The sequence below is a fragment of the Bos taurus genome, chromosome 15, assembly GCF_002263795.3.
Source record: "Bos taurus isolate L1 Dominette 01449 registration number 42190680 breed Hereford chromosome 15, ARS-UCD2.0, whole genome shotgun sequence".
NCBI classification, from domain to species: domain Eukaryota; kingdom Metazoa; phylum Chordata; class Mammalia; order Artiodactyla; family Bovidae; genus Bos; species Bos taurus.
Genome location: NC_037342.1, coordinates 83,469,031 through 83,484,044, shown reverse-complemented (window position 1 = coordinate 83,484,044; position 15,014 = coordinate 83,469,031). Strand labels below are relative to the sequence as shown.

The window sequence follows — 15,014 nt, the reverse complement described above, 5'->3', positions numbered from 1 at the left end:
AATCAAATCCTACTGGCCTCCAAAGTCAGATTCCCTGGGGAGTCTCAGTCCCTTTGCTGGATCCCCAGGTTGGGAAGTCTGTTGTGGGCCCTAGAACTTTTGCAACAGTGTGAGAACTTCTTTGGTATAATTGTTCTCCAGTCTGTGCGTCCTCCACCTGGTGGCTCTGTGGTGGGGCTAATGGTGACCTTCTCCAAGAGGACTTTGGCCAGATGCCACGCCCCCCAGCCTGCTGCAGCCAGAGCTCCGTCCAGGGCAGGCCCCTGCTGACCTGTGCCTCCGCAGGAGACACTTGGACACTCTCAGCCGGTCTGACTGAGTCTCTTGTGGGGGTCACCGCTCCTTTTCCTGGGTCCTGGTGCAGACGGGGTTCTGTTTGCACCCTCTGAGTGACTCTGGTGGGTATGAGGTTTGATTCTAAACGCAGTTTCGCCCCTCCTGCCATCCTGTTAGGGCTTCTCCTTTGCCCTGGGACGTGGGGGTATCTTTTTTTGGTGAGATCCAACATTCTCCTGTCGATGGTTGTTCAGCAACTAGTCGCAATTTTGGTGTTCTTGGAGGAGTAGAAGAGCACAAGTCTTTCTCCTCCACCTCAGAATCCAACAATGGATTCTCACTGTTGTACAGATGCTTCCAAACACTACTGTATTGCTTTAATTATGCTTCTAAATGATAAGAGCTTGACAGATGTAAAGAGCCCATGTTCCCACCTTATTTTTGATAAAATGACTTGTGTTGTTGGCATTAACTGTACATTAAAACATTTGTATAGTTACTACACGCCAGATACTGTGCTAATAAGTACCGGTGTTGGTGTGTTTTCTTTTGAGAGATGATTCATAAAAGTCACCGTTTAAAAGTATGTTGAATCCAGTGGTTGTTAGTGGTTCATAAATTTGTGTAATCAACTTCCAGAAGCTTCTCATTAACTGAGTGGGAAACCTCATCCCCACGAGCAGTCAGCCCCTGTGCTCCCCCTGTCTGTGGATCCTCCTGTTCTGGACAGTTCACACAAGTGCAACCCTAGAACATGCAGCCTTGTGCAGACAACTGCTTTGCCATCTGTTTTCAAGGTTCATCCACGGTGAGGCGTGTAGTACTGTATCAGTACTCTGTTCCTCTTTATGGCTGAATATAGTCCCTTGTATGGATGGACCACATTTTGTGTGTTCGTTCATTCTGGCATTTCCTCAAAATGTTAGACGTAGAGTCACCACATGACCCAGAAGTTCCACTCCTTAGTGTGCAACCACAAGGGAAGAAAAGAGTGAATCCATACACACACTCATACACAACATCCGCACTCACGCACCACATGGTATGAGGATGTTTGTAGAAGCATCCTTCACAGTAGCCAAAACATGGAAACAACCCATGTCCATTTATCTTTTGATTTTTGAGGTAAAAGTTCATATTTTCTACATCCAGATCCTTTTCGGATATGATTTGCACACCTGTTTTTCTCATTCTTAGGGTTATCTTTTCACTTTCTTGATGGTGTTCTAAGAGTTTTATAGTTTGAGCTCTTAACATTTTGGTCTTGGTTCAATTTTGAGTTAATTTTTGCTTATGATGTGAGTTAGGGATCCATCTTTCAATGTAAATATCAAATTGTCCAACTCTTTTCTGACCTATTGGACTATACAGTCCGTGGAATTCTCCAGGCCAGAACACTGGAGTGCGTAGCCTTTCCTTTCTCCAGGAATCTTCCCAACCCAGGGATCGAACTCAGGTCTCCCACATTGCAGGCAGATTCTTTACCAGCTGAGCCACAAGGGCAGCCCAAGAATACTGGAGTGGGTCACCTTTCCCTTCTCCAGGGGATCTTCTCGACCCAGGAATCAAACCGGGGTCTCCTGCATTGCAGGCGGATTCTTTACCAGCTGAGCTACCAAGGAATGCCACTGTGGGATATAGTGCCACTGTAAAAATACCTAAGCCTTCCAGCCCATGAACAAGGGATGCCTTTCTATATTTAGGTCTCCTCTAATTCGTTTCAGTGATGTTTTATAGTTTTCAGTGTGTAACTCTTGCTGTTTACACTTATTCCTAAGTATTTTATTCTCTTTATTTTAAGTGAAATTGCTTTCTTAATTTCATTTTGATTGCTTATTGATAGTTTATACAACTGATTTTAATGATGGATCTTGTATCCTGCAATGTTGGTAAATCAGTTACCAGCCTTAAAAGGTTTTGTGTGTGTGTGTGTGAGATTCCTTAAGATTTTCTACCTATCAGATCATGCCATCTGTGAGAACAGTTACTTCTTTTTTCTAATCTGAATGCCTTTGTTTCTTTTTCTTGCCTGTTTTCCCTGCTGGGACTGCTAGTGGAGTTGAAGTAGGGAAAGTAGACACCCATGTCTTCCGTTTGTCTTTCCCGTTGAGTGTGGTGCTAGCTCTGCGTTGCTTCAGGATGACCTTTATCACTGTGAGGAAGTTTTCTGTTTTCTGACTTTGTTGACTGCTTTTATCGTGAACGGGTGTAGGATTTTGCACGCACCACTTCTGCATCTATGGAGATGATCATGTGGCCTTGGTCCTCTGTTCTGTGATGGCATATCACAGTGAATGATCTTCCCATGTCCTCGGATAAATCCCAAGCATGGAGTATAATCCCTTTTGTATTTTGCTGGGTTAATTTGCTAATATTTTGCTGAGGATTTTTTTTTTTTAATTTTTAATTTTTTGGCCCTACCACGGGGCATATGGCTCCTCGACCAGGGAACAAACCTGTGTCCCCTGCCTGAGAAGCTTGGAGTCTGCACTGCTGGACCCAAGGGAAGGCCCTTGCTGAGGATTTTATGTCTGTATTCACAAGAGATTTTGGTCTGTTGTTTTCTTGAGCTATTTTGTCTTGTTTTGCTTTCAGGATAATACTGGCTTCATAGAAGGAGGTGGAAAGTGATATAGGGATTCTAGTTTTTTGAAAGAGTTTAGGAAGCATTGTTACTAATTTTTGTTAATTGGTGTTTTTGTTAATAGTTGACAGACTCCAGTAGAGCCATCTGGTCCTGACCCTTTGTGCATGTGTGTGAAATATTTTGCTTACTAGTTCAGTCCCTTTACTTGTTACTGTGTATTCAGTCTTTGTCTCTCCTTGAGTTAGTTTTCCTAATGTATGTCTTTAATAATATGTAGATATTTAATCCAGGTTACTTAAATGTGTTAGCATAAAACTGTTCATAGTATTCATAACCTTGTCCCTCCTTCATTCCTGATTTTAGCAGTTAGACTCATCTGTTATTTTCTGTCTAGGAAAATATTAGTTTGGTTGATCTTAAATAACCTACTTTGATTTCATTGACTTTCTTTATCGTTTTCCATATTGTTTTATTTTCTACTGTTCTTTCTTGTGCATCAGCATTTCTCAAGTGTGGTTTGGGGTCCCTAAGCCTCCTTCAGTGGGCCCTTGAAGTTAGTACAGTTTTCATAGTAATATTAAGACATCAGTTACCTTTTACTCTCTGGTTTTCTCAAAAGTGTACTTTGGAGTTTGCAGACAGAGGTCCCAGACAGGCAAAAGCAGATAGAAGCAGAGATGACAACCCAGCTGTCGTTTAAGTCTGACATTAAAGAGTTTGCAAAATGTAAATCAGTGCCATTCTCTTCACTACTTTATTTTTCAGTTAAAGTGTATGCCATTTATTTGGTATCTTAAGATGAATTATTAAATCTTTTTATAATTCTCATTTTAAGTTTCTAATTCATGTTAAAAGCTATCATCCACATTTATTTGGGAAAAAAAAAAAACCTCTTATGAGTCTTCAGTAATATCTAATAGTGTAAAGGGACTCTTGATGAGAGGGTTTTAAAACTCCTGTTCTGTATTGTCTTACTTAGTCTTTAAAACACCCAATGGTTTACATCTTCCCATTTGTAGTAAATAGAATGAAAAAATCTAAATAAATTCATTCAGAATTTTAGTCTTAGGAGCCCAGTTTAAAGCTTAATTTTCCAGAATTTATACTCTTTTGAAATGTTACTACTCTGCCTACTACTACTTCTGCGTTATTGTACCTATCAAATAATAGGTAATTATGTGAATTTTCTTCTTTTTCTACATGATTTCATGCTGTGGTTTCTTATGATTTAAAACCAGCAAACTGGCCAGTTTTGGATTGGTGCATGCTCTCAGGAGTGTGTGCTGAGAGGCTGGGGCTCTGCTGGCCTCAGGCTGTAATGACTTCTTGGTGTTTCCTCAGCAGAAATGGGTTTCCTGGTGTCACTGAGGAATAGGGTCGGCGACGAGAAGACCAGCGTCAGGAAGTCTGCGGTCCAGGTGTGTTTTTCTGGACATTCTTTTCATACCCTCTTTTGAAGCACTAACAGCTTGAAGGTGCAAGAGACTGTTTTAAAAACTTCTCTCATGCTCAGTACTCACATTTCACTTGAGGCTAGTTCACCTTGTCCCTGGTAAACGGGAATTACGCAGATGAACTGAAGGATCCTCTGTTCTTAAGTGGCCTGCTGGATTGCTGGCTTCCTAGGAACCACAATTTTAGATCCTTAATTTGTTTTTTTAGAGTAGGGATTCTTAACCTGGGGACCACAGATGGATTTTGATAGGGTTCATGAAACCCCTGAAATGGTTTCTGAGTACATGTTGATGTAAACTATATGTCAGATTTTCTCCAGAGAGGTCTTAAATTTCCTCAGATTCTAAGAGGTGGGATGTTACTGGGAGGAGTGACAGATCTGTGATCTCAAAAATGAGAGAGTCAGGAACTTGAAGGAATTGTTCGTGTGCAGCCTGTGCTGACCAGTGCCTGTGTCGCCCCGCGGTGTGACCCGCGTACCTTCTAGGTCCTGGTGAACCTCCTAAAGCACTGCGACGTCGAGGGTCTGCAGGACGAGCTCAGCATCCTGCAGGATCGCTGCCGGGACGTCGCGGTGTCTGTCCGCAAGCAGGCCCTGCAGTCTCTCACCGAGCTGCTCCTGGTGAGGCCGGCCGCAGTGTATCTGAGGTGCCCTTCTCCGTCAGGATAACCCAGCCTAATGATGGCACGCCCGTTAGAAACCCTCCCTAGCTGCCGTGGCCCCAGCAGTGTACAGAGAGGAGTCTCTCCACTGCTTGTGCTGGATCGCATTTCCTGTTAAATATGCATGTGTCATGCGGACTAGTGCTGGAAAACGCTAGTAGTCAGCATGCATCTCACACAGAAGTGTGAAGTTTAAAATCTGTTTGGTTAGGCCAGAGGCCGACATCACTTTTTGTCCATTGAAACCTGTATAGGTGATACTGCCAAAGGAGCAGATCCACTGATCCTACGTGCAGTTTACTTCCGCCAGCTAGCTAGTTTTGAAGAATTTTTAAAGTATTTTTTCTTATTTCGCAGTAGAAGACTTTAAGCAATGCCTGGTTTGACTTTCTTCATTAGCATCTTTTCTGATTCTTCCTTGAGGTAGATATTTTTTCTCTAGATCTTGAATTATTCCAAAAAAGTACTGCTTTACTACCAGTGATAGATAATCACTTTAAGTCTAAAATGTCAGTATGCTCTGCTTTATAGTAACTGGAGCTTGACCTTGGTTTTCACTTGTATCTGGAGGGTTGGCATTTTTCCACTGTTAGGATTTGTTTGTCATTGTGTTGGAACTACTAATAACACGTCCTAAAACAGGGCTCACAGCTGCCCCGACCTGTGCTCGCACCCTTATGACTTGCTGACTTGGACTCCTCAGGCCCAGCCGCAGCGTGTGCAGATACAGAAGGCCTGGCTGGGGGGCGTGGTCCCAGCCGTGACGGACGACGAGAGCAGCGTGCAGGACAAGGCCCTGGAGTGCCTGGACCGGCTCCTGCTGCAGAGCATCCAGCACCACAGCGAGGGCCACGATGCAGACAGCGGCCAGGCGCTCGCCTGGGCGCTGCTGACGCTGCTGGACACGGACAGCCGGAAGCTGGGGTACGCTTTTCCTGGGCAGCTGCGTGTCCTCGTGGATGGGCCTTGATTTTCAGTTCCTGGGTTGATACTGGAAAATCAGCTCTCCAAATTGCTTGATATACAAAGGCTCAATCTTAGTCTCTTTCTCTTGACCTAGTTCAAGTCTCTTAGCTTTTGTGGTGACAGTTTTTGTGAAGCCTTCCTTTGCCTTTCTGAGTGTTCCCCAGCTTCGAATTGATGTCTTAATATGTAGTAGAAAGCATTGATGGATTTACTGTATCGACATTAACTTTCCACAGTACCGGTTGTGATAGATGACTTCCTAATTAGGACACATAGACTTTTTCTGACATTTTGTTGGATTGATGACTTAATCACACCACAGTGTTCTTTCCGTTGGATATTTGTTGGTGTTCGCTGTGCAGGGAGCAGTGCAGTGACGAGGTGGCACTGCACTGATCGGTGTTAGTTTACTGCAGGAATGGCCTTTGTGCTCCTTTGCCTGTGTTCTCCTTTCTTTGCTTTACTGTGCAAGAAGTACCTCCCTACTTGTTTCTGTGCGGGTGTAGAGGAATCAGCATCCAGTGGGAAGAGTAACAGGGTCAGTGTCATAATGTTGTTGTTCAGTCACTACGTCATGCCTGACTCTCAGCAAACACACGGATGGCAGTGCACAAGGCCTCCCCGGCCTTCACCCTCTCCCGGAGCTCACTCAGACTCACGTCCATCAAGTTGTGATGCCATCCAGCCATCTCGTCTTCTGTCGTCCCCTTCTCCTCCTGCCTTCAATCTTTTCCAGGTTCACGGTCTTTTCTAGTGAGTCCATTCTTTGCATTGGGTGGCCAGAGTATTGGACCTTCAGCTTCAGCATCAGTCCTTCCAATGAATATTCAGGGTTGATTTCCTTTAGGATTGACTGGTTGGATCTCCTTGCAGTCCAAGGGACTCTCAAGAGTCTTCTCTAGCAGCACGGTTCAAAAGCATCAATTCTTTGGTGCTCAGCCTTCTTTATGGCCCAACTCTCACAATCATACATGACTATGGAGAAACCATAGCTTTGATTATATGGACCTTTTTCAGCAAAATGATTTCTTTGTTTTTTTTTTTTTTTTTGATTTCTTTGGTTTTTAATGCACTGTCTAGGTTTATCATAGCTTTCCTTCCAAGGAGCAAGGGTCTTTTAACCTCATGGCTGAAGTCACCATCTGCATTGATTTTGGAGCCAAGAAAATAAAGTCTGTCACTGCTGCCTCTTTTCCCCCTTCTGTTTACCATGAAGCGTTGGGACCAGATACCATGATCTTAGTTTTTTGAATGTTGAATTTCAAGCCAGCTTTTTCAGTGTCCTCTTTCACCTTCATCAAGAGGCTCTTCTTTAGTTCTTCTTCATCTTCTGCCATTAGAGTGGTACCATCTACATATCTGAGGTTGTTGATATTTCTCCCGGCAGGCTTGATTCCAGCTTGGGATTCATCCAGCCCAGCGTTTTCGCATGATGTGCTCTGCATAGCAGTTAAATAAGCAGGGTGACAATACACAGCCTTGTCGTACTCTTTTTCCCAGTTTAGAACCATTTGTTTTTTCCATGTAAGGTTCTAAGTGTTGCTTTTTAACTTGTATACATGTTTCTCAGGAGACAGGTAAGGTGGTCTGCTGTTCCCATCTCTTTAAGAATTTTCCACAGTTTGTTGTGATCCACACAGTGAAAGGCTTTTGCAGTGTCAGTGACGCAGAAGTAGATGTTTTTTTGGGATTCCTAGCTTTTTTCTCTGTGATCCAACAAATGCTGACAATTTGATCTCTGGTTCCTCTGCCTTTTCTAAACCCAACTTGTACATCTATAAGTTCTTGGTTCACGTACTGCTGAAGCCTAGCTTGAAGCATTTTGAGCATTACCTTGCTAGCATGTGAAGTGAGCACAATTGTGCGGTAGTTTGAACATTCTTTGGTGTCGCCCTTCTCTGGGATTGGAATGAACACTGGCCTTTTCCAGTCCTGTGGCCACTGCTGAGTTCTCCAAGCTGGCTGGCGTAGAGTGCAGCACTTTCAGAACATCATCTTTTAGGATTTGAAATAGCTCAGCTGGAATTTCATCACCTTCACTAGGTTTGTTTGTAGTGATGCTTCCTAAGACCCAGTTGACTTTGTACTCCAGGATGTCTGGCTCTAAGGAGAGTGACCACACCTCTGTGGTTATCTGGATCATTAAGACCTTTTTTGTATAGTTCTTCTGTGTATTCTTGCCACCTTTTCTTAATCTTTTCTGCTCCCATTAGGTCCTTATCGTTTCTGCCCTTTATTGTCCCCATCTTTGCATGAAATAGTTCCTTCATATCTCCAGTTTTTTGAAGAGATGTCTAGTCTCTCCCATTCTGTTTTTTTCCTCTCTTTCTTTGCATTGTTCAATTAAGAAGACTTTCTTATCTCTCCTTGATAGTCTCTGGAATTCTGCATTCAATTGGGTATATCTTTCCCTTTTTCCTGAGAGGGTAACAGGCAGGAAGGCCAGGGGTCTCCAAATGGAGGAAATAGGCTGCAAGTGTCAGACATTGTTTTATCTCTCTCTTAAGCTACAGGAGGAAACAAACTATCGATAGTTTTTTTCCTTCTCTGTACAGATTTAAAAAGAGGTTTCCCTTAAAATACTGGGTTGCCATAATGACACCTGGTTCCATCTGAACTTAACTTTTCTCAAACCTTGAGTTAACCAATGCATTTTTTTTATGGAAACGTTTATCTTAAGCTATGCTAACGTACTATGCATTTACCCCAGACTCTGTCTTCAAGTTAGGAGAAGGCAATGGCACCCCACTCCAGTACTCTTGCCTGGAAAATCCCATGGACGGAGGAGCCTGGTGGGCTGCAGTCCATGGGGTCACTAAGAGTCATGTCACTTTCCCTTTTCCCTTTCATGCATTGGAGAAGGAAATGGCAACCCACTCTAGTGTTCTTGCCTGGAGAATTCCCAGGTACGGGGGAGCCTGGTGGGCTGCCGTCTCTGGGGTTGCACAGAGTCGGACACAACTGAAGCGACTTAGCAGCAGCAGCAGTCACTATATAACATCCGGCTAAAAACTAGCAGGAGGGTATTCTTTCTGCCCCATTCTGATGTCTATGTCAGAAGCTTTCTCTGTCTCCTTTATACTTTAGTAAAACTTGATTGCACAAAAGCTCTGAGCACTCAAGCCTCGTCCCTGGCCAGAAGCTGAGAGCCCCGGCGTGTGTCGTGGCTCAGCCACAGCCTTCCACTCCCTCGCCTTCCACGCCTACTCTTTTTGGCTCAGTGGGTAAAGAAGCTGCTGCAGCACAGAAGATGCGGCCTGTGTGGGTGTGCCCCTGGGTCCAGAGGCAGAGCCTTGCTCGGCCGGGGAGCACCCGCCCTCTCCCTCCGGTGTTCTCCGTCTCGCCTCAGAGGCGGTGCCGCTGACTCCAGCACCAGGTGTGGTTTCCTCTTCCCACGAGCGGATCATGTGGTCTCTGCTCTTTGTGGGTCTGACTCCTTCCACTCAAAGAAGTGCCAGGCCCACTCAGGTGGCTGTGCAGCTGTAGCTCATCCACTGCCATTGTTGCCTGTGTGTCGCACATGAAGAAGCCACAGTTGATGTATCCTGTCGACTGCTGGCTGATGATGGATCGTTTCCGGTTTTCCATCGTGAGGGGAAATGCTGGGACTCTTCTGGGCATGTCTTTGGTGCACATCTCTGTTGCGCGTGTCCCCAGGAGCAGTGCTGTTGGGCGTGCTCTTGTCCTCCCTTAAGTCGCCGCAGACAGCGCTCCAGAGTGGTGGTGCCGGGCTAGAAGCACTTCTGAGAGCTGCAGTTGCTCCCTGTCTTTGTGCCCTCGGTCTTTCTTTTTAGTCATTTTGGTGGCCAGTGCTTGTATTTCTTGGTGGTCTTAATTTGCACTGCCATGGTGACTGATGCAGTTGAGCCCCTTTCATAGCTGGATTAGCATCTAGATATTCACATGTGTATTACCTGCCCAGATATCGTGCCCGGGTTTTTAATCAGGCTGTCTGTTGCTCTTTTGCTTGTTCACCCAAAAGCGTTCAAATGTGTAGAAACACTGTTGTGTGCATCACAGATTCCTCTCCTCCAGCCCAGTGTTTGTGTCTTTAGTCTCTTAATGGTGTCTTTTGATGAGTTCGGTTTGTTAGTGGTTTTCTTTATGGTTAATGGATTTTTTAAGAATTTTTTCCGGGGACCGGCTGGCACTGCACCCTCTTGCTGCAGGATGGTGGGCGGTGGCGCGAAGCATAGACTCTGCGGAGAGGGGCCGCAGTGTGAAAAACTGGTCAATGTGAAGAAGAGTAAGTCCTATGAAGCTGACGTGCCCAGTGACCTTCGAAAAGAGGTGGAAAGCCATTACAGGCTTCTTCTGCCTGAAGATTTCTACCACTTCTGGAGGTTCTGCAAAGGACTTGACCCTGAACAGCCAGCTGATTCACTATCTGCAAGCCTTGGACTTCGATTAGTGGGTCCTTATGATATCCTTGCCGGAAAACATAAAATAAAGAAAAAATCAGCAAGCTTGAATTTTAATCTTCACTGGAGATTTTACTATGATCCTCCTGAGTTCCAGACCATTATTATTGGAGACAGTAAAACTCAATTCCACATGGGGTATTTCAGGGATTCTCCTGATGAACTTCCTGTATTTGTCGGTACAAACGAAGCAAAGAAAAATTGTATAATTGTTCAAAGTGGAGATAATGTGTTTGCTGCAGTCAAATCATTTTTGATGAAAAACTTACAGAAGATAAGAAGAAAACTAGTCTCTTGAAAACCATAGATGAGAAACTCACAGAAGCAGCCAGAGAACTGGGGTTCTCCCTGGAGCAGAGAACTGTGAGGGTGAAGCAGAGAGACAAGAAAGTGGTGACAAAGACCTTTCATGGGGCAGGCTTGGTTGTCCCAGTGGATAAAAATGATGTTGGATACAGAGAGCTCCCTGAAACGGATGCCAGCCTCAGGAGAATCTGCGGGACAATTGTGGAGGCCCCGAGCAACGCCGACAGACTGCAGGCCTTTGCCCCCGTCCAGGAGATAATGACCTATGTGCAGCTTGCTAACGATGAGTGCGACTATGGGATGGGGCTGGAGCTGCGGCTGGACCTCTTCTGCCATGGCTCCCACTGTTTTCATAAAGTTGCTGGCCAGCTTTTACCTCTGGCATATAATCTGCTGAAGAGGAATCTCTTTGCGGAAATTAATGAAGCTCATCTAGCAAACAGGAGCCAAGAGGACGTGGACCAGCTCGCAGCATGAGTGGGGCTGCCTCTCTGGTGTACAGGATTGCAGAGCTTTAGTGTGAAACATGTTCTTCTGTTTTTAAGGACTACAGGAAATAAATGGATGGCAACTTTGCCTTATGATCCAGCAATCCCACTGCTGGGCATACACACTGAGGAAACCAGAAGGGAAAGAGACACGTGTACCCCAGGGTTCATCGCAGCACTGTTTATAATAGCCAGGACATGGAAGCAACCTAGATGTCCATTGGCAGATGAATGGATAAGAAAGCTGTGGTACATATACACAATGGAGTATTACTCAGCCATTAAAAAGAATACATTTGAATCAGTTCTAATGAGGTGGATGAAACTGGAGCCTATTATACAGAGTGAAGTAAGCCAGAAAGAAAAATACCAATACAGTATACTAACGCATATATATGGAATTTAGAAAGATGCTAACAATAACCCTGTATACGAGACAGCAAAAGAGACACTGATGTATAGAACAGTCTTATGGACTCTGTGGGAGAGGGAGAGCGTGGGAAGATTTGGGAAAACGGCATTGAAACATGTATAATATCATGTATGAAACAAGTCGCCAGTCCAGGTTCGATGCACGATACTGGATGCTTGGGGCTAGTGCACTGGGACGACCCAGAGGGATGGTATGGAGAGGGAGGAGGGAGGAGGGTTCAGGATGGGGAACACATGTATACCTGTGGCGGGTTCATTTTGATATTTGGCAAAACTAATACAATTTGTAAAGTTTAAAAATAAAATAAAATTAAAAAAAAAAAAAAGAATTTTTTCCTATAGATGTTATATAGGTTTTTCCTATAGATCTTTTCCTATAGATATCCTGTAGGCTATGTAGATGTTTTCCCAGATAATTCCTAGAAGTTTCTTTTCTGTTTTTTTCTTTCCCCTATATGGTTTCTATCTCCTTTTCTTTGTCTGGCTTAGAGTGGCTTCCTGTTGATGGTGGCATGACTGCAGTCATCTCTGGAGGTGGAAAGAGTTGAGATGAGCTAGACCGGCCTGATGGTGAGGGTCTCCAGGCAGGAAATGGCAGCACAAAGACTGAGGCCTGACCCTCTCGGATCCTAAATGACAGGGCTGCTGGGGGATTTCTGGCCCGGCAAGCAGAGTTGGGGTCAGCCAGGGCAGGGGAGTGCTGTGCCTGGAGCCCTGCTTTAAATGCCTGCTCTTGGCACTTCTGGTGGTGGAGGGAGTCACCAGGCTCGGCTGTAGATTGGAGCAGAGGATGTGGAACAGAGCTTCTCAGCGTCAGCATCTGGCGTGATAGACGCACAGGAATTAGTGTACCGGTGAGACAGTGGACTGCAGTGTAAGGGAGAGGGGCCCCGAGGGTGCATTGGGTGGGTCTCAGGCTAGCAGCCAGCTGTGCTTTTCAGGAAGCCCAGGTGGTGTTTGCTGAGCTGCATTCTTGTGACTGCAGTGGGTTGATACTGACTGGGTCCAGTCAGGGGGCCTTTGGGGACAGCTCAGCGCTGGTGGAGGGTGTGTGTGACCACCCTCCAGAGGAGCTGGATTTGAGCTCTTGAAACTCTTAAGTTCAGAGGACACTTCTTCCCATTCTGTTGGCTTCTTGTAGTAAATGTCATTTAATATTCTGTGTGATTCTTGTAGATAAATTTTAAAAATATTTGTCAATTCACTGTATCTTGGTTTTGGACAACAGTCAGGTTTGAATCATGTTAGTCATTTGCAGTAAAACTCTAGATAGATTTTTTAGATAAAAGCTAATTTATAAATGCAAACCATTCATTTATATGCATATGCTTACTGTGTATGGGTGTGTTTATTTCTTGTAGTCACCCTCTGCACGCTTTGAGAATTGTTTTTTTTCATTTAATGAAAAAGTTTTGCTAATCTGAGTGTGTGTGTGTGTGTGTGTGTGCATGTGCGTGCACGCGTGCGTTCCTAGCAGTAGAAGAAATTACTTGCGGAAGGAATGTATTTGTTTTTCCACTTAAATATAAAATGTTACATTGGTCTCATGAGTCATGTCACTCACTGCTATGGGAAAAAATAAAGCAAGAAATGGTCTAAAAGCAGCAGTGACACACACAGACACTTTAACATATCAGAAGAGTTTTTTGTTTTCTTTTAGAAGACTTTGAAATATGTAATTCTGCGTGGTTTTGACAGGTCATAGCAAAGTTGAGCTCCTTTAATACCACCATATTTCACCTCTGGGATGTTATTTCTCTCCAGTCCTTCCATTGAAAAAGGGCATTGTGTACGTGTTTTGTCACTAAAACCTCATAAGCTCTGGGTGTATGTATTATTGGCATCCTACCACATATGTGTACATACAAGTTTTAGAGGGTCTCATGTGTATTCTTCCCTGGTGGCTCAGAGGTTAAAGCGTCTGCCTGGAATGCGGGAGACCCGAGTTTGATCCCTGGGTCAGGAAGATCCCCTGGAGAAGGAAATGGCAACCCACTCCAGTACTCTTGCCTGGAGAATCCCATGGAGGGAGGAGCCAGGTAGGCTACAGTCCTCGGGGTCACAAAGAGTCGCACACGACTAAGCAGCTTCACTTTCACGTGTATTCTGAAACTTTATTCTTCCCTTTAAAAGTAAAAACTTTGGGGAGGAGGTGGGCTAATATACCTTACTTGGTGTCATAGCATTTGGAAGGACACCTCGGTTGGTATCAGACGTGCCCCTGGGCAGGAACCCCTGTGTGGCTGCTGTACTGGAGGAGAGGCTGCTGCAGAAGCCCATACCCTGGACTGAGGGGTGGTCGGAGGCTGGTGTACTCACAGTCACAATCCTGCTTTCTGTCTCTTTTCCAGCTGCTATTTAAACAAGGCTTTTCATATCTGGTCCCGGAAAGATAGATTCTCCCCCACTTTTGTAAACAACGTGCTCTCCCACACGGAAAAGGAGCACTCTGCGCCCGCCTGGATGCTGCTCGCCAAGGTGGCTGGCGCGTCGCCCATGCCGGACTACTCCACTGTCATCGAGGCCTGGGAGAGGATGAGCAGGTTCGCACGCTTGTCACGGAGCTGCCACCAGACGTGAGGGAGTCCTGGACACAGGGCTTGTGTCTTGAGGAAGTGGGCCCTCTCATAGCTGTGTACATGTGTCTTTCCTTTAAATTCTGGTGTAAAAACCAAGAGGGAAAATGGAATCACTGTTAAGCTTTGATTGTCCAAGTACAGTAGGTGCCGTCGCGTTCCCCCACTTGGCTTGTGGACCAGGCCCCCCCTCCCTCCATAATCCTGAAGAAGAGTGCTGTGTGGGCAGCAGCGCCTCCCGGGCTTCTGCGCTGACTCTTCTCCGCCCTCTCCCCAGCCAGCAGAGCCCCAGTGAAGACACCTTGGGGCACATCCTGTGTGTCATCCGGCACATCGCCAAGCACCTTCCTCAGAGCACCCGGGACATGGTGGCAGGTGAGTGTCTGCCGGGGAGTCGTGAAAAGGCTTGCCTCTCTTTATTTTGAGAGTTAAAAACCTGGAGGGAATTGACTCTTTTTAGATGTTCTCAAGAAAAAGCTGAATGGATTCTGCTGGTCGACAATGTTGATCTCCCCAGCTGTTGACACTTTACAAAGCCTGTGCCGGGCAACTGCAGAGACACCAGCGGAGGAGCAGGTACACTACAGACTCGTGTGCGGCTGTCGCTCGTCCACGTGGAGACAGAGCGCTCTGCCCTGAGGCTGGGGCGTGCTCCTCAGCCAGCCTGGAAGGGCAGTTAGGTCTCTAAGGAAGCACCCATCTGACAAGCAGTTGACATTTCCCAAGGAGACCTTGGCTGCTAAAGACACAGCACCTTCAGGAGGTCACCTCCTTGGTTCTGGGCACCACTGTCTTCTAGGAAGCATGCATCCTGGGCACTTCAGTCACTGGTTCGTGTCCGACT

General features: G+C 45.5%; 2 protein-coding genes across 4 annotated transcripts in view; both read left to right on the top strand.

The window, feature by feature from the left end:
* The window catches only part of NCAPD3 (non-SMC condensin II complex subunit D3), a 60,439-nt gene that overhangs the window by 19,550 nt on the left and 25,875 nt on the right, over positions 1-15,014 (top strand). For 2 of the 3 annotated variants that reach the window (XM_024975201.2, NM_001193113.1), the window contains 6 exons: positions 4,205-4,281; positions 4,806-4,940; positions 5,685-5,905; positions 13,946-14,137; positions 14,448-14,545; positions 14,631-14,746. In XM_024975201.2, the coding sequence (XP_024830969.1) occupies positions 4,205-4,281; positions 4,806-4,940; positions 5,685-5,905; positions 13,946-14,137; positions 14,448-14,545; positions 14,631-14,746 (839 nt within the window). The remainder of the gene's footprint in view (positions 1-4,204; positions 4,282-4,805; positions 4,941-5,684; positions 5,906-13,945; positions 14,138-14,447; positions 14,546-14,630; positions 14,747-15,014) is intronic. The other variant, XM_005216598.5, reaches the window with a different exon arrangement.
* Positions 8,817-11,418, top strand: LOC101902204 (histone PARylation factor 1-like). Its single transcript, XM_010812965.4, is given in 2 exon segments — positions 8,817-10,637; positions 10,640-11,418. Coding segments are annotated over 2 exon segments (1,299 nt in total). The 5' UTR covers positions 8,817-9,850; the 3' UTR covers positions 11,152-11,418.